Raw genomic sequence first — 25,779 nt, 5'->3', positions numbered from 1 at the left:
AGGGCATGACGATAGATTATTCACTGATCAATTTGCACTGCGAAGCTAGCGATTATACGCACGAAGCCTTTTTCGACGTTACTTTCCAGCCATCGAAGAGTCATTCGCCATTCATATCAGCTACGCTCGAATGTCTAGCTATTTGCATTCTCAACCGGCGAAATGAGAATGAGACGTTAACAATAGGCACAATCTCTGCGTCTCTTGCGGCCATCGCAAACTCGTCACGCTGGGGGCCATCTTACTCCGCACGATGCGAGTATGATTTGGGTCAGGAAACGGAACCACGGAACTCCGTCCATGCAAGAACACAATCTTCCAACCTGCAAGCAGTATGCACGATACTGCTGGTCTACCCGATACAGAACGGGGTGTTGCGCACTTATCTGCTTCGAGCAGATGTTGGCGGGCCTGAAGCGGAGTAGGGAGGGGGTTGCGACCGATGATCAAGCGCCCTCAAAGGCTTCGATTTGAGCAGTGCTACACTACACAATTGGAACATACGAATTGAACACCTACCATTTATTGAATATGCAAAAATCTACCCCGTCCATTCTCCTTTTCGTGATTCTTGTTGACTATCCATTTCTCACGAATCACCTACTCCACAGTACATCTTCATATCTCACGCTTATGCATGCTGGGTATAGCGAGATAACCAATATGACTCAACGCGCTTCCAAAATACAATACAGTACACTTCGCTCAAAAAAACTCTCACAAAACAAACCGATAGGTACCAGTCCCACAAGACTATTCTATAACCACAACAACAACAACCTCGAGATCTTGATCCCGATGGTATCGGCACTTATCTCCCCTTCGCGGCCTTCCGTTCCTCATCCCTCACCACCTCCCCAACCACAATCCGGCAAAGCCGCTCCGCAATCTCACTCACGCTCCATCCCCATTCTACGTCTTTTCCGTTCCGGTAGAGCCCACACCCACAGCTATACTCGCACTCCTGCATGAAGCGTTCCAGAACCTGACACTCAGTCAGGCCCATAGTAAACGTAAACACCTCGCCCATCCCACCGTCCGTCTCATCGACGTCCATCGCCGCACCGTTCATGGCAAGGATCTCAGGGCGAATGGCGTGGGTGAGAGGGGCGTGGAATTTCGGACGCAACGATTTGCGGTATATGATGTGCAATGTCCTGAAGTGCGAGTTTGTGAAGTCTCCGGAAAGGGTGAGCGGTTTGGAACTTGAGCGTGAAGGATCGGATGGGTAGGAGGGTGGGAGGAGGTATGATGGTATCCTGCCCTTCTCCTTCTCCTTCTCTTTCTCATTCGCCCTGGCGTTGGACACTGATGCCGACGCTCGTACCGAGGTCGACACGATGGACGATTTCGTTGGCTGCGAGGTTTCCTTCGATGCCTCATGCTCGGGCTTCGGTTGACCTGTCGGTCTGCTTTGAGCGTATGATCGATGGGACGAATTAGTTTGGCCACGCCCAGGTTGAGCCTGGATGGTATGTATCTGTGCTTGTGCATGTTTCGAACCCAGTGTCCAGCCTGTCCATCCCTTGTCGGATCGCTCAGGTTGCGGAGTTGGCGTCAGCGATTCTTCTACAGACACGCTGTCGAGGGTCTCCTCTTGCGCGTTCAAGTCAGCCTGCTCGGGCTGCTCGGAATCCTGATCATCGTCCTCATGAGCTTGTAACTCGCGGTTCAACTGCGCACCCACTGAGCAGAATGTCGACTCATCGCTCACAGTCTTCATGCTGAAACTGCTCTCTAACCCATCGATAGTCACGCCTCGCGAGCGCTGGCTCCAGATCACTCTTCTTGTTTCCGGGTTTTGCAGTCCGAGGACTTCGCCGAAGCTCTGGCGTGAGCCTTTCAGAGCGGAGCGCGGTGTGGGTGGTCGTTGAGGCGAAGATACCGGGATTGCAGGCGATGACGGTGGTTCGAGCTGCACATGTATCGTTTCAGGTGGCGTTGTGACCGCGACTGAAGAGTCATTAAAATTGATGGGGGTTTTGACATGGCCACGCTGTGGCGAGGGAGATGATGGTTGTTCTGAAGAGATAGGGTTGATTGTTGACGACTCGACATCTTCCAGCGCCACACTGGACTCATGAGCAGAGGCCGATCCGATCGTGTCGTCCAGCTGGGTCTGACGTTGCTCATCGTCGTAGAAGTCAGTCGTTTCAGTGTCCTCAGCCCCACTGACATCCTCCTTGGGCGTTCCTAGCATGGCATCTATATCAAATGCACCGCTGTTTCTCCGCTGGCCCAGCCTCTGCCTCTTGATCTCGCCGGCACCGAACTTGATCTTGCTCTCTTGCTCCTGCAAATCCATCAACCCACTCATGTCATCTGTCTTGGTGGATAGAAACGTGCTTTGATCAGCTGGGGCGGCTCGCCTCCAAGTATTTGGAATAAGATTTCGTCGAGGTCTAGTGATGGGTTTACTCTCCAGATCCCGGTACCCGGCCTGGTTAATCTCATTCATCTCTGGATGCTGTGAAGGTGGCTGCGATTCTGGCTGCGGGCTGGAAGAATGCTTCGCTTCAGCGAGCCAAATGTCTTCCTCGTCATCCTCCTCTACGATAGCAGCCGAAAGCAGTGATTCATCCTGTGGATGAGGCACTGTCAGATCGCCATGGGCTTGGGTCTCGTCGTCACTGTCGAGGATGATGACCTGGCTTTCACTCGCATTCTCGATCTGTCGTGAGACTGCTTGTCTCTCGAGTTGCCATTCGTGCTCCCGACGAGCTTGAGTGTCGAGTAGTCTGGCACTTCTTCTGCCGGAAGGAGGCCCTTGAGGCGTCTCGAGGACCTGTTTGGTGGGCTGCACTGCATTTGTTGTCGTGGTGTTCGGGATCCCTACCGGCGTATGCTGTACCAATGTCTCGCCACGCCAGACTCGTGTTTGTTGGTGGGCTCTGCTGACTGCTTGTGACCTGCTAGCTGCATGATGCTCTGCTCCATCTTGATTGTTATCGGCGCTCGCAGGATTGGCCGCACCGACGTGATAATTTGGCGATTGTCGCTTAGCAAGTTCTTCCCCAAGTCTGAGTCCCGCCCTCAGTTCTCTCTTCGTGCCATCATCAAAGCCTTTGTACAGCCTATCCTCGTCAATGTGCCTGCCAACCCGCTCCGGCATTAGTTCTCGCCTATTCTGGTAAGGTTGCTCCGGTGATACTATTTCCTGCAATGCAATTCCTGCGAACAAGGCGGATGCTGATCCACGATGTCGATGGTTTGAAGTTTTCTGAACTGTTCGTCTTGGTGGAGATGGTAGTTTGGGTGATGAGTACAATAGAGGGGTGACCTTTCGAACCACCCCATTGGAGGACGAGGAAGATACGTGCAGCAGGCTTTTGTCGTGCGCCAAAACCGGAGGCGATGAGGGTACTGTGCTGGAAATGTCACTTTCGTCGACATTCAGCGCCGGGTAGGTGATTGTCTCATGGTCCGGTAGCCGGGGGGTTGTGGCCGATGCCTCAATTGTCTCTGGCAACGCTGATGATGCCCCTTCAGCATCCTCCTGTCCAGCCTCGCACAGATTAGACTCCTCAAAGTTTGATGAATTGTGGAGATATTGTTTAGCAGAGGGCAGCGTGTCCAGATCTATCATGGTAAAACCTTCGCTCTCCAGAACGGTATCGAAGTTTTCTGTAGCGTGTGTCGAGCCTTGATCTTGGATAAGATCGTTTCCAACGTCGTCCGAATCGCCATGGTTCGATGCGGAAGGCGAAGGAGTCGGGTAACTCCTCGCGCTGTTAGCGGACACTTTTCGAACATCGCTTGGTTTCTGCATGCGCGTTGCCGTCGGGTGGTCGCCCTTGTCCTGAGGTGCGGACCAGTCGTCGGCATTTGATTTTGTTGACATCGCTCGTGATCGCAGAGAGACTCTGTTCAGGTCGATATTGCGCAGTCCCACAGACGTGTCTTCTGGAGTTCCCTCTTCCTGATGCATGACTGCATCATCGTCTCCAAGATCCGCATCTTGTTGTATCTCGAATGTTGTAGGCTTCCCGGACTGCGTCGCGGAAGTCGGTCTTCGAGATTGGGAAGGTCTTTTCTTCCGCGGCGACTTCTTCTGCTTGAGCCAATCGTCCTCCTCCGCGTCGTCTCCCAGAGGAATAACATCTAAGTTGGTCACACTTTGTCTTCGAGATCGACTAGAATTCCTCGTCTCTCGCACGGGCGTTGTGCTTCTCTTGTTCTTGACTGAAGCAGCAGAGCTTCTACGTCCTCGTCCTGAAGACTTCATCCCATCCGTAGGAGAGCTTTCCTGTCTCAGTGGTATTTTCATGGTTCTGGTCATGGTCATTGGCGCAGTCCCGCCCAAGCTTGAATCTTCTGGCTCTGCCTGCACAGTCACCTTGATTTTCCAAGGACTGCAATTCTGTTCATAGACCGAGCGGAAGGGTGATGAGGAGCGCAGCGCAGTATCACGGTGGCTTGTTCCAGAAGTTCTTCTCGTATGCTTCAATGGCGCACGGCGGTGATTTGATGACGAAGGGCGTTTCGTGATCGCGACAGTATCTGAACTGTTTTCATCGTTGAATGAGGTTGCGAGAGGGTCGGGAGAGCTTGACTCGTCGTGGCGGTAGGATGCAATGACCGAAGATGATCGCAGCATTGTAATGGGGACGGACCCTGTAGAGGAAATTGGCTGGAATGCCCCGAGTTACCTCAACATATCCGTTGATCTCTCTCGCATTGAGTCTTACACAATGCTTCTGATACCGGTTGACGCTTTGGCAGGCATGTACTGATTATATCAATGTCTCAATGATCAGCCTTGAATAGTTCGAATTGCATAAATTACGAGGTACTTCGGTTCTTCTCAAGCGAAGCAATTGTTTCGATTGTTTGTTTACTATGACGTGGATATCCAAGCCGCTGATTGGCTGACACAATGCGTCGCAGCCTTGTGCTTTGCGCTCATTAGATATTAGCAGAATTTTATGGTCCATCACCGCTGCAGAACCTTCTCAAAATGTCGAGAAATCATACGTGGCATAATTGACTGCTGGCCCAGTCGTGGGTGAGAAAACCTCGTATTGACCAACTCCCCATTCTGGATGGTTGATGCCGTCAATCCAGGCTTGCGTTTCGATCACCATGCATCCATACTTGTTGACAAATCCCGTTGCGCCGCTTGTACCATTGTTTCGCTGCTGTTGGCTCTGCTTGACTGGAATCGTTCCATTTTGCCCGTTGCAGGTATAAATCTGCAGTCCTTGCTGGTTCGTGGACACATCCATTTGAATGCCCGTGGTCGTCGACCACAGAGAAAGCACAGGATAGTTGGACGATGTCGGACCAGCATCGGCAGGCCTATCAAGAATGAAGGCATTATCGATCCCTGTACATCCTGCGCCGCATACGCCGGTCGCGTTGCTCACTGCCGTGCCGACAAGCTTCGGCGAAGTGAAGTCCAGGTTTGGCAAAGCCGATACCGATCCCAGCGCGCCAGTGGGAATCTCGATCGAGTCAATGACAATGTACCGATCAGCATACGGCATCCACAGCGTGGTGTCGTTTAAGATAGTTGCCTGTTTGTACGCATTCAAATTCCAATAGATGTGGTTGGCGAGCATGATTGGTGTAGCTTGGTCCAGGGCTGTTGAGACCATCTTGCTGGTGAAGCGTGGACGCAGCTGTCCCTGAGGTCCGCTGGGATATGTCGATAAAGTGAAGGTAGCAGTGGTCAAGACTGTGCCTGGGAATCCTTCGAAAGCTGTGTCGAGTAGCCCGAAAGTAATGCTCGAGTTTGAGGAGGTGACCACAGTCCAATTGCGCTGATCGTAGCCAACAGTGCCACCGTGCAGAGTATCCTCGCCATTGTTCTCGTTGGCGGGTATGTGGTAAGTTTGTCCATTCAGTTGGAATGTACTGTTCCTGATACGATTGGCGTAGCGACCTACGACTGGACCGAAGTAGGTGTGGTTAGTCTCTGTGTCTCTGAGGTATTGGGTCGGGTCGTCGTATCCTGTCACCACATCCTGATAGTTGCCATTGCGGTCCTGAACCAGCAACGAGGTGATGCGTGCACCATAGGGAATGAACTTGGCTGTTATGTTTTGAGCCGTCAAGGTATATACCTGAAAAGGATTGGCTGGACCTGTCGAATTGATGGAGCTGTTCTGGCACAGAGCCGGCACGACGATGCTGGAAGCAAGCACAATCTGGAGGAGATATAACCACATCTTTACTGTGTAATGCGTGATGGCGCTGTATATCTGTGTAAGTAAACAAGCACAGCTACAGCTCATTGCAAAGCGGATTGGACACGGGTTTATTATAGCTTGACCACCTGGACTTACCGAGGACACAAAGCATGGTTACATTCTCACAAGGTTGCTTTGCTACTGGTGCGCATGTCGCTGATGGTCATGATGCTATGGTGGATCTCAATAGCTGGACCTGAAGAGCTTTCATGGGGGAGCATTGGAGCCTTTGCGGGTGTTTGTGGCGGTCAACAAGTGCGGGGGAAGACTAACAAAAGAGGAGAAGAAGCAAAGCCCCGGGGGAGCCCTGGAAGCTTGAGGTCGCCTAAAGCGGCCCTAACTTATGGAGAGCCCTGTCGATCCCGCAAAATGCAATAATACCATGTGACATCTGAGTAGATCATCTCTGCACCACCGGGTTCTTTCCTGCTTAGGCAGTACAAAAACTTGAACCTGGTCTACTCCGGGTCATAGTGGTCCCTCTGTTACAGCCTCGGTCATACACCAGCTGTCTTTCTCGGGTCAACATCCACCAGATGAATGTCGAGATACACTGGCCAATCTGGCGCCAAGTTACTCCGTGATTCTGACAACGGCTTGAGTGCCTCTTCGATAGCCTTCCTGTCCACTTGTCCCTTGGGTTGTGATTCGATTTGTGCCAGCTTGAGCAAGTCCTCCTCCAGCTCCTCTGCCAGCAACCGACTTGGCTGGGGCAAGAATGTTCCTTGTCTTCCTTGATGCGTATGCAGTGTCGCGTAGGGCAAGGCTGGTCGCGTGGCGGCCTTTTCTGCAAGGTCGCTGAGCGCATTCAACCCACTCATGCCGCCAATCGTCCGAGTCGACCTTGTCACATGCACATTTTGACTGGCGGACCGATCCATTTCGGGAGCTTCCAACTCTTCTTCATCGGACGATCCCGTATCGTCAGATCCAGCTCGCTTATCATCGTCATCTTTCCCACGTCTTCTCGTGTTACTCGTCTCGCCCTCTTTGCGTGATGTGGTGAAGAAGTGTCGAGCTGCGATCTGCGCCTGGTGAGATTGGAAGTTGAGCTCTTTCTCGGTAAATAGGGAGTGGATCGAGTACAAGGGCGCAGTTTGGTTCGTTACTGTTCCTCGGCTGCGTTCGGCAGGCGTAGACATTCCGTTGCGAGACGGAGAGCCAAAGTCCTCGTCCGCAACCTTGCGCTTCCTCTTGTTCATGCCTTCGCCGATCCCATTCAGGTCTTCCTGCTCCCGATGTCTGGTGAACCGGGTCTTGCGACTGGTATGATTGCCCCCAGGGCTTGTAGGATTGGTGATGCTAAACTGACTGGGGTGTAAGAGGAGGGCATTGGTATCGGCAATATCCAGCTGCTCTTTTTCCTTCATGAGCCGCTGTCGCTTGTTGGACAATGACTGAAACAATCTTTCTCGCAGGGTGGAGGTCATGTGTTCGCATTCTTCGGCCGCGAGGTGTAGTCGGTAGTCGCATTCGTACTTCAGTCTCTCAAGACGTGCGTTGTGGTTGTTCTAGACATAAGCGTTAAACACTGGAAGCCAACAGCATATGGTCGTTTCCTTACCACTAGTTGTATTAGAGCCAGCTCTTTTGCTTCTTTGGCGTCGTTGACCTCGTGGACGAACTCCGCATACCATTTACCAGCCAGTGAGGACATCTGTGACTGATACGGCGTTCCTGAGGCAGCCACCTCTGCAATTCTGGCTACCTCCTCTGGAGAGTCTTCCAGAGGTTCGGGGTCATAGGGATCAGCTTGGGAAATGAGGTTCATGTCTGTCTGGAGGGCAATGAGTTGTTCTCGGTAATGTTGCTCGCGGTTCGAAGCAAGCTCATTGTAGAGCTCTTGTTGGTGAGCGACATGTTGGTTCCTTCGCTTGTCTCTCTTCGACAAAGGCTGGGTTGGAGGAGTTGGTGAGCGACGGTGTGAGTAGACAGCGTTATCAGGGCCCGCTAAGGGCGAAGTCGGCGACGGCGAGTAAGCCATGACTTGCAGGAAATGGGCGAGATACTTTCAGGACTCTTTCTCAAAGCCCTCGCAAACCAAAGACGAGTATCCTATGCTCTCAATTTGTAGGACGATGCAAATGCTGGTCGCCGGGGAGTTGACGCAGTTTGGCACATCAAGAACTTTCGAAAGTGGCAACTCTGCCGAGATGAGCTACTGTAAAGTGTTTTGCTTTGTTGATGAAGTCAACGGAGTACCGTCCGTTGTAATCAAGATTCTTTACAGTTGCATTGTACGAGGCTTCCGACACCGCAGCCCAATGGGCACGGAACACCATCGTAGCTGGAGTCTGCTTACCATTTCCCTACCGTGGGGCGAGTCTTAGGGACCATTACTTGTGCCAATAAAGCAGCGCGTGCATATGAGGAGGTCGGTATCTCCCAGTTCCTCATAATCCTCGACATGACAAATGCCCTTGAATTAAACCCTCAACCCAAAAGTGATGTGCACCGGAACTTTCCCACCTATACAAAACATGACGCTTTGGTGAAGGTCTCCCCACGGTGAGCAGAGTTCCTATCTATACGCGGAGCCCCCAATACCCCGCCCTCACTGGACCAGTCAGCACTATGGATGGGTACTTGCATACTACTTATAGGTGCTGCAAGGTACGAGTATGTAAAGGGAAAGCACTTCCCACAGGTTCTCCCATCGGTGTTCGCTCTCTACCACTTCCGTGTTGCTGACGCACCTGACGAGTTCCTATTTCAATCATAATATTTCTACCTGACAACAAACCTTGGTTCTTCTTGTTTCCTGCCTGTATTCCATTGTCGTCACAGCCAGACCCCATATCAACGACCCGAAGATGAGTCCAACCATAGTCCATTCCGTCGTCCTCTTCGACGGCAACACTACTCATTCAGATGCCACTGTCACATTTGACCCGGCAAGCGGGAACATCACATCTGTCTCTACTTCAAGCAACGGTCAATTTCCGGAAGGAGCGACCATAATTGACGGGAGCGGCCACACTCTGATACCTGGCCTCATTGATTCGCATATTCATGTCTTTGCTATTCACTTACCTGCTGGTGAGGACGAGTCCGAGATACTACGTTCACCCCTCAGATGCGGTGTGACCACCTTGTGCGACATGCACTCCGATCCGCCCACGGTACGACAGCGATGGCAAGCTATTGCGGACGACCTCGAGCAGGCCAGAAAATCCAATAGTACGGTATCCCTGTCTGATCTCAAGAGCTGTCTCTATGGGGCAACCATCGAAGGCGGGTGGCCGAAACCTATTGTGCTGGGTCATAATCCGTCTGATGAGGTCTGTGCCTAGACACCCATTATGGGTTACTTCTGCAAATGCTTACTGGTTGCAGCTCAAAGCTTTCGTGGAAACCTGGCCCAAAGTGACGGTCGAGAATGCACCAGACTTCGTCAAGAACCACAAAGCAAATGGGGCAAACTACATCAAGCTCATGCAGGAAAACTGCTGTTCACTGGCTCTTCCGACGGATTCTATTCCCGTCGCTACTCTGGAAATGCAAACGGCAGTGGTCAAGGCTGCTCATGCGGAGGATCTGCCTGTGGTTGCTCACGCTTTGAGTGCTGATATGACTGAAGTGGTGCTGAAGGCTGGAGCTGACGGCCTCACACATACCTTCGTCGATCAGCCGCCTCCACAGAATATCATTGACCTCTACAAGCAGACACAAGCTTTTGTCATCCCGACATTGGCCGTTTTGAGCTCCTTGACAAACGAAATGCAGGATTGGAGAGATGAATTCACAGAGATCGCCAGGAAAAAGGGGCTCGTGAATGATTTCGCTCTGCAGACGATGAAGGAAAGTCTGGCCATGAAAGATTCCGCAGCTAAACTAGAGTATGCATTTGAGACGATCAAAAAGCTGAGACAGGAAGGTATCGATGTCGTTGCTGGGACGGATTCGTCGGCTGGGTTGAAAGGCACTGGTCTCGGACCCAGCCTGTGGATGGAAATGCTGCTGTATGTCGAGAAGTGTGGCATGAGTGTAACAGAGGTGCTGCGCTCCGCTACAGCACTGCCTGCGAAGAGGTTCGGCTTCGATGACCGCGGAGTGATCGCCGAGGGTAAGCGGGCTGATCTCGTGCTGGTGAAAGGCAACGTCACCGAGGATCTGCGGGCTCTGTGGGAAGGTGAAGGCATTGTGACCGTGTGGAAGCAGGGTCTCAAGGCTGCTTAGCAGTACTATCCAACGTTGAAGCATCACTTGATCTCACTGCCTGGACAAGTCTCCTTCACTTATATTGACCATGCCCTCATATACCCAACCCAATGTCGGCAGCTCAAGTAAAGACTTGGCTGATCGCTCTGAATACTGCTGTTGCCCCCATCTGATGCCGAATGTGTCTTTCATGAGTGGTGTCGGTACTGACGTCGTGCAACGCCATGAGGATAGGACAGTACGATTATCGGCTGGACTTTGAGCATTGCCATAACGGAGCTGATCACAATGAAAGAACGGCGAACTACCGCTCCCGCACCTGCCTCTGGACCCATCAGCCTTTCAGCAATTTTGGGTCTCAATCACCTAGTGCTTTCGAAACCACCAAATGCGCAGGATTCAAAGGCATCGAGGCCTGCTGCGAAGGACAACGTTGAGCACACTCATTCGAATATCTTGAGAGATGCTGCCTCTATCATCGGTTGTTTCTTGATGCTGAGACCTCCTTCCGCCGACATGCCTGAATATGGCCTGGAGAGAAAATTTTGGAAGCATCCGTTTGTCGTGGTGGGATGTCTGATAGGCGAGTGCTCTAGAGTTCTGGAGCTCCAGATATGTATTGTTGGTGACCGAGCAGTCTGCTTTTGGTATATTTCTATTGACAAATCCTAGGTCAACTCATTCCAGTGGATTCAGGACCGTAGGCAGGTCAGGAATTTTGTGAAGCAGAAGAACCAAATGGCCAGGAGATACATACCGATCAGTCCGAATCCTCCGAGCGACCTCAGCAATCCGAAGCAAGTGCAGGTGATACAGGGTGACCAGTTGCGACATTCGAGTTGGGTCAACATTGAAAAGGTTTATATGATAGGCAAAGACGCTATCGATGTTTCCAGATTCAGTGAACTCACACGACTTACACTTAACTCGTTAAATGACATCCGTCAAGCCTTGAGCATGCCCCGACTTACCAAGTTTTACGGAGAGCCCAGTTCTCCCGAAAAGCAAATCGGCCACCAACGAGAACAGAAAGGTTTCGATGATCGAGAATTCTGGCACGACCCAAGTCACAAAGGATCCAGACACTACCTTCACACGCAATGCAGTGCGAGCGATACAGGTCAGCCATGACACCACTGCTCATAGGTCGACGCGTCCAACACCGCCACCTCCCCACGACCACACGCGATCCTCTCTGCGTGTGAACACGAGTGCTCATATTTCGGGTACCCATCCAACGACAACAGTTGCTGAAGGCTTGCTGCAGAGCGCGCATCTTCCTGCCAACCCACAAACGAAACATATTCGGAAGCCTCAATCATGACCTCGATCTTACCAGGAGAAAACAATACAATTCCATCACAACCCCAGAAGGCGCCGTGAAAGACATTCTCAACGGTAGCAGCTCAGTATGTCTCAGCCGTCAAGCCAATAATGACTGGCCGCCATTCTTCACAGAGCTGCTGACGCAACTCGTGTGCCAAGGTGTACTCTCGATACAACCACAGACTCACGCTGTCGCACCCGAGAATCTCTCGGACAATTTGGGCCCCAATGATACCATTTGAGTCGGTCCCACAACTTTTGGCACATCTAAGAGGTCGACTCAAAAGCTTGAATGCGACATTCGGAAGGGGTTGACCGGCTTGTCGTTTGGTCGATGGGTCGCTGACGGGACGTTCGTTGTCGGGATTACTACCTTCGACCGTGGGGCGTTGAACCGGATCAAAGAAATATGGACTCGTGTCGAGCTGCCATTCGGAGGATACAAAAGTGACATGAGATTAGCAAGGTTGACGTATTCGAATTGGTGATATGTTCTCTGAAACTCTCGGCTCGTGCAAGGCACAACACTGATGCAGAGGAAGACTCTAGTATCACGACCTCGGGAGAAGAGTTTACCTCGTGCACTGAAAGAAGATGGTCCTTTGTATAGCATGAATACTAGTATGTCGCCGTCTGCGCCAGGGACCATCAGCGATGAAGAGGTCGGATTGTCGCACAAGCATAAGTGGCAGAAGGAAGACGTAGAAAGCCTATCAAGCCAGGAGTCTAGCATGAGAACACGAAAGAAAATGACATCGGAATGCATCTCAATTATTTTTGCATTCCACTCGTTGCACTCGTTCTGATACCGTCGAGGTTACTTTCCTTACGAGGATCCTGTCATTTGGTAACCGAGGCTAGCCTTGTTGCTGTACAGTTTCCATTCCTTTTGCTTGCCATCTCTGAATCCTCCTCAATATACCCATTGCCCATTCCTGCGCTTCGAACCTTTCGTTACTCCACAATGTACCCAATGTCCATTCCTCATCAATGAGAATAATGCCTCGTATTAACGGACTCAAAACGAGTGACTGCAATAGTCAGACATAGATACTGTGTCGATAGCCAGATAGCCTCTCAGTCGATACGTTCCTAGCAGAGCTGTCGAACCACTTCATGAGGTGACATCTAGTCCCACATGTCAGGCAGCAATGTACTGTATGTCGACATCGTTTCAGTATCCTCCTGCTGCTGCTGCTGCTGCTGCTATTGTTGCTGTTAGTCAACAGACTTTGTACCGTCAATCAATGAGGCCCCGTCAATTATTGTTTCGTACAAATCTCGACAAATGTACAAGTCGTGCCAACCCCTAGTCGATCATTTCCTCAGGGTCAACAATCCAGACCAATTCCCTGCCTTGGGCCTTGGCCTCTTTCGCCGCCTTCAGACCTTCGTCGAATTCACGCTCCCAAAATGCAATCGACTCTTGGGTATCTCGCTCCGTCCAATTCTTACGCACGAGATCAGCAATATATGACGAGCATACTCCGGCGTCAACGTAGGTTTGCGGTTCGGGCCAGTCGAGATTCTCCGCCCACTCATCGTACTGGTGTTCTCTCCCGTAGTCTGTCATTCCGTCGTCACCGACAGTCGTGTTATCCAATTCTTCTCGGCCAAGAGCTCCGTCGGCAAGTGCAGTCTCGTCGAGAGTAGTATCGTCTGGCACCCTCGCTTGTAGTGGACCAGCATTTGGAGTTGACACTTCGATTTGTGACTCGCGGAATTCACTGTCAGACCCTGGAGGTGAAGACGATCGAGATCGTGCTTGCGCTGTGAGTGAAAGGCGTGATGAGCGGACGGGTTTGTATTTTTGTGCTTCAGATCTTGCTTTCTCAAGTCTGCTTTCCGCGGTATCGGGCGCAGTGCTCTCATTCTGGCTCGCAAAGGTGGTACTTTGGCTGGATGAAGACGACTGAGGTAATTCCGCATGCGACATTCTGGGTGTGCTGGGAGGTGAAGGTACTTCGTCGCGGGAAGTTTGATCCAATGTCATAGTGTCCTCATCATCGTACTCGTCGAGGTCCGGAACTCGAAAATGGCCGGGAGAGGGGTTTGCAAGAGACGGCCGCCAGCTTTCATCGTTGGGATCGACCACACTAGGGTCGAGATGGAATCTGGGATCCGCATTGTCCTGGGTGTTTTGAGCTGTGGTAGGCGAGAAAATACTGGAAATATTGCCGGCAGAGATGCTTGATTCTGAAGAGGCTGACACATCGGAAAACATACTACCATGATATTCTCCAGCATAACCGTATTGTCCATAGACATGTTTTACCGATGTGTTTGGGTTGATACGTACTGATTTGCTGGACCGCCCAATGGTTCCAACATTGTTGCCATTTTGTCTCAAAGCTGATCGGAGAGGAGTTTGCGCAACAGTTTTGCGTGCGGGAGTTGATGGTTGCCCGTCTGGAACATGGATACCATCAAGCTCGTCAGTTTCTCTTTCGACCTCCGGAAAATCGATGCCGAAACCACCTCGTTTGGGTGGTGGCATCTGATCGTCAACAGACGCCAACTTGCGTTTATTTGTACCTGTTGTCTCGATAGGATTGAAGTCTGCCGATTCGCTGTCGTTGTTTTCGCGCATTGCTGCCATTTGTTCGCGACCTCCAATTGTGTTTGCAGTTCGACGTCTCTTGAAATATTCGCGGTTGTAGATTCTGCTATCCAAAATCTGCGACTCTTTAGTAGGCGATTCGGGTTGGTTTGTTCGTGGTGTCGGAGTGGGACTGTCTGGCTGCACTGCCTCATCTTCTGCACTCTGATCATGTTGCGCCTCCTCCGGCGGGCTGCCTTGCTGTACCGATGAAGCAGCAGCCGCTGGCGCTCGCGACCAGTAACCGAACAGCTTCCTTACACTGCCAATGATTCCATTCCCCCTGGATGGAGACGGTGTAGGGGACTCGGGTTGCCTAGCGATCTGGCGGCGTTCGGGCTCAGCGGACTGCGATCGACTTTCTTCGGGGGCTGCTTTCTGTGTCGGTGATATTAGAGAATTGTAGAATGGCGACTCGTTTTGTACATTGTATTTCGGCGGAGCAGTGAGCAGGACGCTTCGGTTGCGGGAGGTAGAGAAGAGGAACTTGGGTTGATCGGGTGTCTGGGCTTTTCGTTGGCGTTTTGACGCGTTGTCAGAAGCATTGTCCTCGGTGTCTCGACGTCGTTTCGCGCTCGCGGGCTCTGGATAACTGGTTAGATTCACATCTGTCTGGGTAGATGCATCCTTGTATATAGGGACAGGCACAGGGGAATTGCGTGGTGGTGGTTGTGGTGCTGGATGGGCCATTGGCTTTCGCTCACGTTTTGGGGGTTTATAGTCCGCAAAGCCCTCGGGTCGGGCACCTCTTCCACGGGTGTGGACCATCCTTGCTGGAATTTGTGTTACTGTTGTTGCGCTGGTCTACCGCAGACGAATTCACATGCAGGTGAAGAAAGTAACAATGATGGGCGAGTTCATTGCTGGCCTCGAAAAAGTTGCTGCCCGTTTGGGAATGGTCGAGTGGACCTTGGCACAGACATCGAAATCCGGGGGAGAAGTACGAGTCCGATTCAGCTTCCAGGTTCCAGGTTCCCCTTCTTATTACTTCTGTCACCCATTGACTTACGGTATAAATCAGCCTCGCCATGACAATGTTGTCTGCGCTATACTCGTAGTCCGCACACGTCTTTTCTTAATCCACGTGACCATGATTATACACAATATTTCGATGTCTGCAGATTCTTTTCCCAGGCGAGACATTTGCAGAAAGGTTGGTCCATATTGCAGCTTGCTTTCTTTCAGATCTTCTTGTATTCGAGTTTTCTTGCCAGCCAACAACCAACTGTCACCCCATTTACATTCCCAGCCTCATCCCTCTTGAAAGCAAGGGTCCAATCACCAGGCGGCTGGGCGTCCATACTCCTCACACATTCGAGGGCCCAAATATCCTCTCCGATATGTTTGATGAAATGTATAGCCCCGGTGCCCAGGAAACCTTCGAATGAACCATAGAGCATACCGCTATGCCCTTCGATCTTGAGCTTCGAGTCGATTTCGTCACAATAAAACGAGCCTAGGAAGGGTGGATAGATCTTAGTGACGTCCTTGCTGGGACTGAGCTTGGTCGCGCGGACTGTGCGATTGTCTTCGATCCGCTCAACGACAATGACATTCCCTTCAAGCGAGACGTTCAGTGAAGGCGATTTCGCATGCGTTGCGTCCGTGAGCTTGACGGTTTCCGGGCCCCGAACGTAGGAAATCTTGATTTGGCCGGGCTTCTTGCTTTCCTCCACAGTCAAGACCATCTGCGCTTCCTCGTCGAAGTACGATGCGAACCACTCCTTTCCTGGTTGGACCACTGCCATTTCTGGTTCCTTCAGGCCAAGACTCTTCTGCAAAACTGAAGTTGCCGCGCCACCAGCATCGCCTTCGTGGTTGAACATGACAATGACCGAAACCCGCTCTTCAGGGGCGTACAATCTGTGAAGTCGATAACCACGCAGTGCACCGCCGTGTCTGACAATTCGTACCCCAAGAACATTAGCTGACGCAAGACCGTTCGCATAGCGGGAAGGAGTGCCATCATCGTAAGTAGGTGGCTGCGCATTTTCCCAAAACCAGCCCTCCTTTGCTGTCCATTGATGGTCCAACGACTTTTCGTAAGCGATCATGTCGTTGAGTGAGGCAACAATACCAGCATCCCCAGCCCACTCGATACGATTAACAGCAGGGAAGTAGCCGACTGATGCATCACCTTCGTATCCTTCACAGCGCGTCGGATGAAGCGAGGTGTCCGCGCCCACGAAAGCACTCTTCATGGAACTTGGTCCAAACACGTACTCGGAAAGCAGGTCGTCCAGTTTCTGACCACTAACAGCTTCGATAACGCGTGCGACGATGACAAAATTAACGTTGCAGTAGCTGTATTCCGTGCCTGGAGTGAAATGCAGCGATTTGGTCCTCTCGATCACTTTGGGAATGTGCTCCTCCATCGAGAATTTCTGGTCCAACTTGGCTCCCCAGAGCACTGTCAACGCCCAGTAATCCCGTATTCCGGAGGCATTGTTCGCGAGATGATGGACCTTCAAGCCCGTCCGCTTGACGAAGTCCGCGCCCAGGATCTCAGATAATGCGTCCTGATACTGTGTCTTCGCATCTGTACCGCGCGCCTTCATCGCAGGAGTCGGGTTGCGCTCGAGGCTAGGCAGTAAAGCGCAGAGCATCTGCTTGGTGATCGAACAGATGGGCAAAAGCGTATCTGAGGTCAATAAAGTCCGTGTATCTAGGTTGGAGTAACCCCAGGCCTGCTGGCCGACAAGTTCGCCATCTTTGAGAACAGCTACAGAGCCGCCAGGGCCGCGATAGGTCGAAGGTAACGTCTCGAGCACCTCGGCCACTATGTCTGCGAAGGAGGTCATCTTGCCCTCGAAATAGTATTCCGTCGAACAAATGTAGGTGATTTTACTTGTGAAGCTTGGTGGCCGTCGTACTCTCAAGGTCACGATAGATGTCAAAAAAGATAGAGGATCGCAAGAAGCCTTACAGGTTCAAGGCGTGCGAAGGGTCAATTCAAAAGCCATGTAAGCTGCCTTATTGATTACTTCCAGAGCATTGCGTTGAGCTTTGCCTCGTACTTAGCACCTTTGAGAAGTTGAGCTACGACTGGAGAGGCACGGATGATCGCTCAAGGCAAGGTTGTCTACGGAGATAGGCGGCATCACCTCTCTTTCTTAATTGGGGTGAACCCTGAGGAGATTCCTCCTACCTTAGTTCATCAAAACCTCTTCTCAGTTTGGACTTTCCGGAACAGTGGTATTGCCCGACAGGGTATTCTCTGCACACGATGATACACCAAGCACAGGAAGCATGCTACGGAAGCCGATATGACAGGATGAAGCCGAGACCCCCACATACGTCGAACATCATGGTATAACTAGATACGGCTTTTAGTGGAAACTACCTCTGGACAAATCCAGTTCTTGTTCAACATGGATTCCTCCGGATCATACCCATGAGGGTGTATTATTTCTGGACCTCCGTCAAAGACACTTCAAGAACGCTTGGCAACGTCGTCGAGGAGTACGCCAGCGGCTAGCTTTCCCAGGTTGTTCGAGGCCAGTGGCGAGTCGCCTGTGAGGACATAGCGATCACGGTGGGTTTCGCCGGTCATTTTCTCATTGATTATAGTGACGCCGAGCTTGCGCAGTTCCTCGCCAACAAGCCAGGACATCTTTCCCGGAATATACCCGATCTCGATGTTGACTCCGGAGTCTAGCGAGTCGGGGAAGACATCAATCTTGTAACCGTCGTAGATGAATTTGCTGCCTTCAGGCTTTCCAATGTTGGCAGCCAACATACACGCTGGTCCATGGCAAAGTGTAATCAAATAACGTTGATTTGCGTCGGCCCATCTTAGAACGTTCCCCACCGTGGGCGACGAAGGTATGCCGTTGAGAGCGCCATGTCCACCAGGAACGAAGACTCCGATGTATGGCGTTTCCTTTGTGAATCCAGTACCCCAAACCTTCTGCAGATCAAGCGGCTGCCGGAGCTTCTTCTTATACTTTTCGTATATTTTTTTGACCGCCTCGTCCTCCTTGGGGAAAGCCCACATCTCGAGTTTGACGGGATCACCGGAGACGGTCGCGATGTCGACCTCGAAACCAGCTGCATCGAGATGGAGTACTGGCAAGAGCATTTCGACAGGCTGGTTACCAGTAGAGAAGAATTCGCCTCCAGCCATCTGGAGATACCTCTCTTGTGTTGCAATCAGGAGGATCTTCCACTTGCCACCGTCATAACGATTTGGATAATCCGCACCGTCAAAGTCAGTCTTCGGAGGCACATATTGCGTGAGGGAATATGGTGAGGGAAACCAGGCGTCAGACTCAGCCTGGTCCGGGGCGGGGGCGCGATCAGATTGTTCAGACATGGCGAGTGCAGATATCGAAAAGTCAACGTAGTTATCTGACAAGTGTCGTCCAGCATTGTGCCCGGAAGGAAGACGTTTATATCAGTTTTCCAACCTGCCGGCGGGTGCTCTGGCCTCCACCGTCCATAGCTTTACCTAGAGAGAACCTTATGACTGACGTCAACTTTGCAGAGAAGCTTCGTTTGTGATTGGTGACATTTCCGGACTTACAAAAGGTCCCGGGGTGTCATCAAGCATCGATCGTGATCTGCTGCGTTAACAAAGTGTAACAGGAATTCTACTTTCTCTCTGTGCTGGCCCGCCTATGAGCACCACCAAATCGTGGAAGCTGTGACCGAGAATGGTTGACACTCGCACGCGCTACCAAAAGTTAGTCAGCTCAATTGCTTATCCTAGACCGCTAGAGGCAGTTGCAGGGTATATATGGGCAGGCGTTCCAGGCGATACATTCTGGCAGAGTGTCTGTCCAAAGCAATCAATCCCGAAAACGTTGAAAATCGTCGAGCGAACCATTCGATGAACAACCAATGTGCCCTTAAGGTTCCATCCTTCCGCTGAGCATGTCCACGATCTGTTGGAACGAATCCAAGAAAGGTAGATTACGAGGATCAATGCTCTGAGAAAAAGGAGCGCCTGGCGGCTTGGCAATACCTGTGCCTTCTAAGTTTGTCAGCCTACGTATATCTCTCTTGATCAACCACTTGTTGCGGTCATCTCTCGTCACCGAGCTTGGCTGGGAAACAATGCATTTCCACCTGTCCCGTAACCACGTGAAGATTTATTGTGACTTCGAAGTCTATAGCAGCTCTACGCTTAATGTAGCTATTCGCTTCCTCCCGCACGAAAGTTGTTCAAGTAGAATCATGCTCATCTTCAAGAGTGCTAGACTCGTTCTGCCCTGGTTGGGTGAGATGCATCCCTTTGGCCAACGTGAAGCTCATGCATGGCCTGGGTAAGCGCCATGGTGGCAACACACGCTCAACAGCACTCACGCCATGTGGCCTGGCTAGGGTTAGTGGTCTGATGTAGCTGGAGGTAGGGGCAACATGTTCTTGCATTAATCGTGGACATTGTCAAACGAGGCTGCACGAGGCTGAAGACCCACATAAGCCCGCCAAGCCCAAATCCCAAAGTGTCAGGTAGTGTTTCCCATTGAAGCTCAACTCTCAAGCATCAATGCCCAAATTCTCCGACATCTCCTGCTAGCTCATCTCGAACGCAGCTACCAATATCGCCATGGAGCACATCTGTTCACGATGCGCGAGACTTGGTCTCAGAGCACGACCAACACTCCCTTCCATCTCGTCGCTTGCCAATGCCAGAAGTTTTTCAACCTCCCAGATCTCCGGCGCCGAAGGTAAATCAAAGCTTCCTTCCTTGATCCTCGTTCCCACAGTCTAACAATTATCTCAGGTGACTCAACTCCGCCGAAACGCCCAGCTGGTTCTCCTCAAGCCCGACCTGCCGGCTCAGCACCACGATTCCAGATCCGAAGGACACCGGTTGAAGACAACCGCCAACAAAATCCCAGCCTAGCATATCCACGCCAACCAAGTTCCGGCTCATCACAGCCACGTCAACCCAATGCCGCAGGTCCTCGAATAACTCCTCTTCCTCCCCGACGCACACCTCCCGGCGCACAGTCCGGAGCCGCAGGCGCAGGCGCCGGCCAAAGACCACCTCCAGGCCAACTCCTTCTTCGACGTTCAGGACCTCCACGAAGCACAAGTCCATCATCCGCGCAACGCACACCTCAGAGTCTAGGCCGAGGCGGACCACCGCCCAACCGCACCGACAAACGCGTTCGCCGCAGCAACCAGCGCGCCGCCAACAAGCAGGCCGAAGAAGAGGAGGATGAAAATGAGCACGAGAACACCGAAGCAATAATAGCCAAGCAAATCGCCACGGTCATCGACCCGTCCCCGAACCCGACAGAGGAAATAACCCACATCCCAGGCAAGGACCTGTCCATCGAGACTTTGAGGGCTGACTGGCCCAACACGCCCCTTTCCAGCACCGGTCTGACAGAAACGGTCCAGCAGCGCATTGAATGGCTGGCACACCGCATCCCGCACGGCTACGACACGCCCGGACAGCTTGCGGATCGTTACGTAAAGGGGTACCTCACGCGCTTCGAGTCTGAGGAGGAGAAGATAGAGGTCATTCGATTGGCCGAGGAGATGGCGCAGAAACGTGCGGACGAGATCACTGAGCGGAAGAACGTCGATATTCAACCCAGGGATATGTCATTCGATGATCTCGCCTCGCGGCCTGAAGAGCGTCAGGGCCTCACTGACACCTACGTAAAGGGCAACTATCCTGAAGTCAAAAAGCAGAAGCTGCCGTTCTTGAACCATATCGCTGGCAATCTAAACAACAACGCGACTTATCATAGTGCAGACACTAAACAGTTCATGGAAACGATCCAGAAACTGATGGCTGATGTGCAGGGAGGACGGGCTCAGAAGGATGCTTGAGTTCTTGACCATGACAGAAAGATTGGGATTGTCTAATTAATTCGCCAATGCTGGGCTCAAACAATGTACAAAATTCAACGTTGCTGTGGTGAAAGACCATACTTTTCCCTTCCATCCCAGAAATACAAAAACATCAAATACGCTCTTGATCATGCCATCTTCAAACTCTGACATCAGCCAGGATATGACTGGGAAAGGCCATCTGGCCGCGGGGCATGAGGTTCTCCAGGACTGTAATGTGTTGAAGGGCACACAGGAAGTTGCGGCAAAGAAACACCTCTGATCGGATTTCGACAAAGCGGGCAGGTATTGTGCCCACTGCCTTCCAGCCATTCAAACAGGCACTACCGGTGAAATCGGTGTTTGCAGTCGAGTCTGTATGTCCATTCGCCTTGACCAATTCCCTCATATTGACAAATGGAGCATTCAGCTGTCTCGTCATCGTTCTTCATGCTGTACGCTGTTATACTCAAAGGACAGGGTCGAAGGAGGTTCTCCTCTGTGTCGAAGATATGGGCTTCTTGCACTTCCAGCATTCGATATTGTTCCAGCGTGAATAGTAGCAGGAGATAGGTAGCCGTCACTCCGTCGCTGTCGACTGCCCATAGTATTCGGAGGACATGCAACTAAGTGAACCAGGTGAATAAGGTAGCAGTCACAGTCATGCCAGTGATGGTTATATTGCCCGGTTTTGGGTCAGGGACGACTCTGGAGACCTCGATGGCGTCGATGGACCTATGGCGTGTGAGACGCTGAATGTCGAGAATTGCGAGAGCGCTCAAGACTGGTGCGACGCTCATGAAGATGCGAGCCAGAGAGGCGTCTGACGTGACTATCTTGTCCATCATAGGGAGTTTTTCCAATTGTTTGAGTATGAGCTCGAGCTTGCTAGAGAGTGCGAACATGCTGAAACCGAGGACGAATTCTGTGCCGTTCTCAATGTGCCCTGTTATGAATGGCGAGACACATAGTTGTGAAAGATGTGACAGGCTGTCTGCTGGTGGGAGGATGTCCATGATGGAGTATTTGGAATACATGTTGTCGAGACCTGAAAACGAATGAAGTAAGGGAATATATCAACGAACGATAAGAAGATGACAATAGCTCTTCAGGTCATACTCGACGTGCGTAGCGACTGTTTTCAGTAACGAATGCAACAGTGCAGGATTGTAAGAGAGATGATTGAAGTTGCAGAATGGAACAAGGAAGAAGTAGGTTTGCTTAACACTCTTGAGGCAAGAGCCAATGCTTATGACTTTCAGGCCGAGGAAGGTGCCATACACACTGCTCGATCATGGACACAGTTACCAATTTGAAGCTGCGAAAAAGACCGGCTATCTGCTTTCCAAACTCTGCATCAGACTGGTGGTACCTTTCCAAGAGTGTCTCCGCGTCCAAGTCCAAACATACTCGCAGAATTCATCCATGGACCGTCCCATTGATCTACTTACCACGCCTCCGTAGCCTGTTCATATTCTTAATCTTCTTGTTCCTCTTCTGCTTCTTTTTCTTCTTGCTAGGCGTGTCGTCCTCCATCAACTCTTCTGGGGGCTCGTCCTCTTCTGGAGCAGTGTTCTTAGCCATTGCCTGCTTCTTAGACGTTGTCTTGCCGGTGTGCAAACACAGCGGGCTGCCATCTTTCCCAAAGACCATCTCGTGACAAACTGGACATCGTCGTTGCGTGCTCACAAATCCTTTCGCGCAGTCATTGTGGAATATATGCCACTTGGGGCAGGGCAGGTAGAGTACTTTCTCCTTGGTCCAGATCAAGTTGTGGCACAGTAGACATTCCGTACCCGATTGCTGCCAGGAAGCCTGCCGAATGTACAGCGCAAGAGTCTTGTTAGGAATGACATCCGCACGAGCAGTCTGCTTCTCCCTCCACCTGAACGATCCGACAACGACCGCCAGGAATTTTAACGTTCGCATCTTTGCGGCCGACCAGGATGAGCTGATTTCGGCAACCAAGGGGCCATGGGGATCCCACTTCACTGCAGTCAAATGTCAGCTCAGTTTTCGGCAATCGGAGGTCTGTTCTGGGATAGTGGTCATGTTGAGTCTGCGTACTTTCGTTTCTTCTGATTGTGAGAATCCATACAATGGATGCCAGAAAGATGAAATAAGGGTAGGCCACGTAGGTGAGTAGGTTGTTAAGTGCTTCTGGGGTGTCCACCTCATTGACATATTTCAGAAAAAGGTACAGCTTCTTCGTCTGTATCACTCGAGACCGCCGCTGGAAGGCGACCTTCTGCTTCGAATTCGCAGTAAAGGGAGCCTGGAAATTTTTGATGGCATGCAGTAAGGCAGTACATAAGAGACGCATATGATCGAGCCTCGCTATCGCATAACCCACAAAGAGACAAAACGCCAGAAAGAACGACATCTTGAGAATACCGCAATCAAATAATGCACCTTAATTGTAGCAGGTAAGACACCAGAACAATGAGGATGCTGGATACCTTGTTACAAGTATATTGAAGTTGTATGCGGTAGAAAGCATGGAATCTGTGGCTCGCAGTCTGCGGTCTGCGGCTGATGAACGCGACTGCCATCTTGCAGTACCCTACCTGCGCGACAAGAGCGACTGCAGTATTCTGTCAATATGTCAATGGGCAACGATATCATCTTCGCGAGGGAGAGGGCGGCCCCGCTCAACGTGGAACAAGGTCAGGTCTCGAGAGTTCAGATATTGTTTGGGATGAGGTTGAAAGAGATGACGGAAGCTTGCTCACACATCTTTATTTGTGTTATCACCTCGTGACTTTTACCCCTTTTTCACCCGATAAACAATGCTGTCCTCTTACTGGTTGTTGTCATTCAGCAGTCCGATGACGGAATCTGCTGAATCACGATATACCTACATGAGTTGCTGCTACGCCGGACATCGACCGTCAACAACGTTGAAACATTCTCTCACACTTTGGCTGGTCCAGGACAGAGTTGATTTTGACACCGATTGCATCCATTAATAGTCATCGAAAACAATGGCTCTTCCTCCAAAATTCTCTGGCCAGTTGTTGGCTTCAGCATCGAATAATGAAGCGAAGCACACCATTGAGCTATTTCTGGACTATGTCTGTCCCTTCAGCGCAAAGATATTCAAGACCTTCTACAAGAGTGTTGTACCCCTGATAGAGAAGAAGTATACAAAGCCCGGCATCCGTGTCATCTTCAGACAACAGATCCAGCCCTGGCATCCGTCTTCGACACTAGTCCATGAGGCTGGAGCCGCAGTCCTGCAAACAGCACCCAAATCATTCTGGGCTTTCTCAGAGAAACTCTTCGAGCATCAGACAGAGTATTTTGACGTTAACGTCGTCGACGAGACCCGCAACAATACCTACAAGAGGCTCGCCAAATTGGCTGGATCGGTGGATGGCATTGATGAGAAAACCGTTTTGGACCTACTTGTGGTACCAGACAAGCCCGATGCGGACGGTAGTCTAAACATTGGTAACAAGGTCACGAACGATGTGAAATTCATGGTCAAGGCAAACAGACTTACTGGTGTACATGTCACTCCAACTGTCCTGTTCAATGGAGTTGAAGAGCGGAGTATCAGTAGTGGCTGGACCGTGGAGCAGTGGGAAGAGTGGTTGCAGAAGAATGCCACGTAAGCAGCGCATGGATTGCATATCATCCGCAAGATACGACAACCTGAAACCAACTGATTCTTTCAGAGAAGCTGGATTTCCTAGCCAAAGACCGCATCTGTGACTTTTCATGTTTCCAGGTCGGAGAGGATGCCTCGAATTGAACTGTGGTGCGACAGGTGTCATAGCTATACTAAACCTGAGTAGACCTCTCCCAAACTTCTGGTGTCTAAATTCCTGGCCCTCAGGCGCTGATTCGTCGAAGACATACAAAATGTTGTATCAAGCACGCTCGCTGAATGCACAATTGAATACATTTTCCGGATTCAACATAGAAGAACGCCGTCCCAATGCTGCCCTGGCCGTGTGCTCTTGAGCGAAAACCTCTTTCTATTGAGCTGGAGGCTGATAGCCGATAAGACGCCTGATACAAATTAGCAAAGAGACGAAGACGTCGGCGAATGGACATACTTGAAGAGAAGGATGTGTGGTTCAGGCTCATGCACCTCGTAGTGTTCCCATCCCAGACTCTGACCAGCCATCAGTATAAGTTTTTTTCGATGGAGCATGTCCACGAACCTGAGTTATGCCCAATCCGCGCCATTCTTCCTCCCACAGCAGCTTCAGAGTACCTTTGGAGTCGTCAAAGTAGTCTCGCGGAATCACCTTTAACATGGCTTTCGGAAGTTGCACATGTCTGTACTCGTATTCGGAATCGGAATATCTGGGCCAGGTCAACTATCTCCCATGACCAAGTCATTGGCTCCATTACCTTGCTGAATAGCCAATCGAGTCGATAAACTCCTCAAGTCGCGCCCTTTCATTCTCATGCAATAATCGGGGCTTCTTATTCCGCCTCGACATGTCGACTCCGTCTGTCATTGTGCTGGATGAGAAGTCGAAGTGTTTCGAGGGGAAAGAGGCGCTGCGACTTCAGTGCCCGCAGAGCAAGATGATATGCAGTGCTTGCTGTAACCAAGTCAGGGCCGGAGGATGGAACTGCGGCGCGTGTAATAGACGGGCGAGTTCGACGGGTCTCGTGCTCTTGATCGCGTAGAGGTAAACAATGTTCGATGGCCTAACGTTCTGATGACGACTCACGTAGAGCAACTGTAGG

At 51.2% G+C, this 25,779-nt stretch overlaps 13 protein-coding genes across 13 annotated transcripts; 4 read left to right on the top strand and 9 right to left on the bottom strand.

Annotated features, from left to right (window-relative positions):
* Positions 1 to 643: 643 nt before the first annotated feature.
* On the bottom strand, positions 644 to 5,035 carry EDD37DRAFT_485061 (uncharacterized protein). The gene has a single exon (XM_062813278.1). The coding sequence runs from the start codon at positions 4,595 to 4,597 to the stop codon at positions 812 to 814; it is 3,786 nt and encodes a 1,261-aa protein (XP_062668576.1). The 5' UTR covers positions 4,598 to 5,035; the 3' UTR covers positions 644 to 811.
* On the bottom strand, positions 4,794 to 6,475 carry EDD37DRAFT_484979 (aldose 1-epimerase). Its single transcript, XM_062813275.1, has 2 exons — positions 6,288 to 6,475; positions 4,794 to 6,195 (listed from the first exon to the last, which is right to left on the bottom strand). The coding sequence occupies exon 2, from the start codon at positions 6,168 to 6,170 to the stop codon at positions 4,953 to 4,955; it is 1,218 nt and encodes a 405-aa protein (XP_062668575.1). The 5' UTR covers positions 6,171 to 6,195; positions 6,288 to 6,475; the 3' UTR covers positions 4,794 to 4,952.
* EDD37DRAFT_635639 (Sds3-like-domain-containing protein) lies at positions 6,244 to 8,391 on the bottom strand. Its single transcript, XM_062816927.1, has 2 exons — positions 7,756 to 8,391; positions 6,244 to 7,702 (listed from the first exon to the last, which is right to left on the bottom strand). The coding sequence occupies exons 1-2, from the start codon at positions 8,173 to 8,175 to the stop codon at positions 6,689 to 6,691; spliced, it is 1,434 nt and encodes a 477-aa protein (XP_062668574.1). The 5' UTR covers positions 8,176 to 8,391; the 3' UTR covers positions 6,244 to 6,688.
* A 613-nt stretch (positions 8,392 to 9,004) lies between these two features.
* Positions 9,005 to 10,370, top strand: EDD37DRAFT_611099 (uncharacterized protein; the record flags this gene model as incomplete). The annotated part of the gene is made up of 2 exons (XM_062815267.1): positions 9,005 to 9,472; positions 9,528 to 10,370. 2 exons carry the CDS (start codon positions 9,005 to 9,007, stop codon positions 10,368 to 10,370), a joined length of 1,311 nt encoding a protein of 436 aa, XP_062668573.1.
* A 270-nt stretch (positions 10,371 to 10,640) lies between these two features.
* On the top strand, positions 10,641 to 11,483 carry EDD37DRAFT_651947 (uncharacterized protein; the record flags this gene model as incomplete). Its single annotated transcript, XM_062818412.1, has 2 exons — positions 10,641 to 10,973; positions 11,025 to 11,483. The coding sequence occupies 2 exons, from the start codon at positions 10,641 to 10,643 to the stop codon at positions 11,481 to 11,483; spliced, it is 792 nt and encodes a 263-aa protein (XP_062668572.1).
* Positions 11,484 to 12,987: 1,504 nt separating this feature from the next.
* On the bottom strand, positions 12,988 to 15,045 carry EDD37DRAFT_667477 (uncharacterized protein; the record flags this gene model as incomplete). The annotated part of the gene is made up of 1 exon (XM_062819297.1): positions 12,988 to 15,045. The coding sequence occupies one exon, from the start codon at positions 15,043 to 15,045 to the stop codon at positions 12,988 to 12,990; it is 2,058 nt and encodes a 685-aa protein (XP_062668571.1).
* Positions 15,046 to 15,271: 226 nt separating this feature from the next.
* Positions 15,272 to 17,343, bottom strand: EDD37DRAFT_635631 (beta-lactamase/transpeptidase-like protein). Its single transcript, XM_062816926.1, has one exon. The coding sequence runs from the start codon at positions 17,076 to 17,078 to the stop codon at positions 15,459 to 15,461; it is 1,620 nt and encodes a 539-aa protein (XP_062668570.1). The 5' UTR covers positions 17,079 to 17,343; the 3' UTR covers positions 15,272 to 15,458.
* A 265-nt stretch (positions 17,344 to 17,608) lies between these two features.
* Positions 17,609 to 18,995, bottom strand: EDD37DRAFT_484807 (class I glutamine amidotransferase-like protein). Its single transcript, XM_062813274.1, has 2 exons — positions 18,803 to 18,995; positions 17,609 to 18,738 (listed from the first exon to the last, which is right to left on the bottom strand). The coding sequence occupies exon 2, from the start codon at positions 18,590 to 18,592 to the stop codon at positions 17,711 to 17,713; it is 882 nt and encodes a 293-aa protein (XP_062668569.1). The 5' UTR covers positions 18,593 to 18,738; positions 18,803 to 18,995; the 3' UTR covers positions 17,609 to 17,710.
* A 730-nt stretch (positions 18,996 to 19,725) lies between these two features.
* EDD37DRAFT_484709 (uncharacterized protein) lies at positions 19,726 to 21,087 on the top strand. The gene is made up of 2 exons (XM_062813271.1): positions 19,726 to 19,949; positions 20,006 to 21,087. Exons 1-2 carry the CDS (start codon positions 19,829 to 19,831, stop codon positions 21,067 to 21,069), a joined length of 1,185 nt encoding a protein of 394 aa, XP_062668568.1. The 5' UTR covers positions 19,726 to 19,828; the 3' UTR covers positions 21,070 to 21,087.
* A 461-nt stretch (positions 21,088 to 21,548) lies between these two features.
* On the bottom strand, positions 21,549 to 22,309 carry EDD37DRAFT_484718 (uncharacterized protein). The gene has a single exon (XM_062813273.1). The coding sequence runs from the start codon at positions 22,104 to 22,106 to the stop codon at positions 21,696 to 21,698; it is 411 nt and encodes a 136-aa protein (XP_062668567.1). The 5' UTR covers positions 22,107 to 22,309; the 3' UTR covers positions 21,549 to 21,695.
* Positions 22,310 to 23,561, bottom strand: EDD37DRAFT_484717 (uncharacterized protein). Its single transcript, XM_062813272.1, has 2 exons — positions 23,137 to 23,561; positions 22,310 to 23,060 (listed from the first exon to the last, which is right to left on the bottom strand). Exons 1-2 carry the CDS (start codon positions 23,450 to 23,452, stop codon positions 22,513 to 22,515), a joined length of 864 nt encoding a protein of 287 aa, XP_062668566.1. The 5' UTR covers positions 23,453 to 23,561; the 3' UTR covers positions 22,310 to 22,512.
* Positions 23,562 to 23,909: 348 nt separating this feature from the next.
* On the top strand, positions 23,910 to 25,025 carry EDD37DRAFT_484665 (thioredoxin-like protein). The gene has a single exon (XM_062813270.1). The coding sequence runs from the start codon at positions 24,054 to 24,056 to the stop codon at positions 24,684 to 24,686; it is 633 nt and encodes a 210-aa protein (XP_062668565.1). The 5' UTR covers positions 23,910 to 24,053; the 3' UTR covers positions 24,687 to 25,025.
* A 27-nt stretch (positions 25,026 to 25,052) lies between these two features.
* On the bottom strand, positions 25,053 to 25,526 carry EDD37DRAFT_651940 (putative cell cycle regulatory protein Cks/Suc1; the record flags this gene model as incomplete). Its single annotated transcript, XM_062818411.1, has 4 exons — positions 25,053 to 25,086; positions 25,134 to 25,192; positions 25,242 to 25,386; positions 25,435 to 25,526. The coding sequence occupies 4 exons, from the start codon at positions 25,524 to 25,526 to the stop codon at positions 25,053 to 25,055; spliced, it is 330 nt and encodes a 109-aa protein (XP_062668564.1).
* Between the last annotated feature and the right edge of the window lie 253 nt (positions 25,527 to 25,779).

The sequence above is a fragment of the Exophiala viscosa genome (assembly GCF_022695815.1).
Source record: "Exophiala viscosa unplaced genomic scaffold EDD37scaffold_8, whole genome shotgun sequence".
Classification (NCBI taxonomy): domain Eukaryota; kingdom Fungi; phylum Ascomycota; class Eurotiomycetes; order Chaetothyriales; family Herpotrichiellaceae; genus Exophiala; species Exophiala viscosa.
This window is presented reverse-complemented; position numbering and strand designations above follow the sequence as displayed.

What these genes read in the sequence shown, in the direction of transcription:
- EDD37DRAFT_635631 (XM_062816926.1), bottom strand. Translation starts at nt 17,078, where the DNA reads ATGACCTCCTTCGCAGACATAGTGGCCGAGGTGCTCGAGACGTTACCT.
- EDD37DRAFT_484717 (XM_062813272.1), bottom strand. Translation starts at nt 23,452, where the DNA reads ATGTCGTTCTTTCTGGCGTTTTGTCTCTTTGTGGGTTATGCGATAGCG. An exon ending in CACAATCAGAAGAAACGAAA is followed by an intron (nt 23,061 to 23,136) that starts GTACGCAGACTC and finishes ATTTGACTGCAG; the next exon opens with TGAAGTGGGATCCCCATGGC.
- EDD37DRAFT_484979 (XM_062813275.1), bottom strand. Translation starts at nt 6,170, where the DNA reads ATGTGGTTATATCTCCTCCAGATTGTGCTTGCTTCCAGCATCGTCGTG.
- EDD37DRAFT_484807 (XM_062813274.1), bottom strand. Translation starts at nt 18,592, where the DNA reads ATGTCTGAACAATCTGATCGCGCCCCCGCCCCGGACCAGGCTGAGTCT.
- EDD37DRAFT_484709 (XM_062813271.1), top strand. Translation starts at nt 19,829, where the DNA reads ATGGAGCACATCTGTTCACGATGCGCGAGACTTGGTCTCAGAGCACGA. An exon ending in CCAGATCTCCGGCGCCGAAG is followed by an intron (nt 19,950 to 20,005) that starts GTAAATCAAAGC and finishes CAATTATCTCAG; the next exon opens with GTGACTCAACTCCGCCGAAA.
- EDD37DRAFT_484665 (XM_062813270.1), top strand. Translation starts at nt 24,054, where the DNA reads ATGGCTCTTCCTCCAAAATTCTCTGGCCAGTTGTTGGCTTCAGCATCG.
- EDD37DRAFT_485061 (XM_062813278.1), bottom strand. Translation starts at nt 4,597, where the DNA reads ATGCTGCGATCATCTTCGGTCATTGCATCCTACCGCCACGACGAGTCA.
- EDD37DRAFT_635639 (XM_062816927.1), bottom strand. Translation starts at nt 8,175, where the DNA reads ATGGCTTACTCGCCGTCGCCGACTTCGCCCTTAGCGGGCCCTGATAAC. An exon ending in TGGCTCTAATACAACTAGTG is followed by an intron (nt 7,703 to 7,755) that starts GTAAGGAAACGA and finishes GCTTATGTCTAG; the next exon opens with AACAACCACAACGCACGTCT.
- EDD37DRAFT_484718 (XM_062813273.1), bottom strand. Translation starts at nt 22,106, where the DNA reads ATGTATTCCAAATACTCCATCATGGACATCCTCCCACCAGCAGACAGC.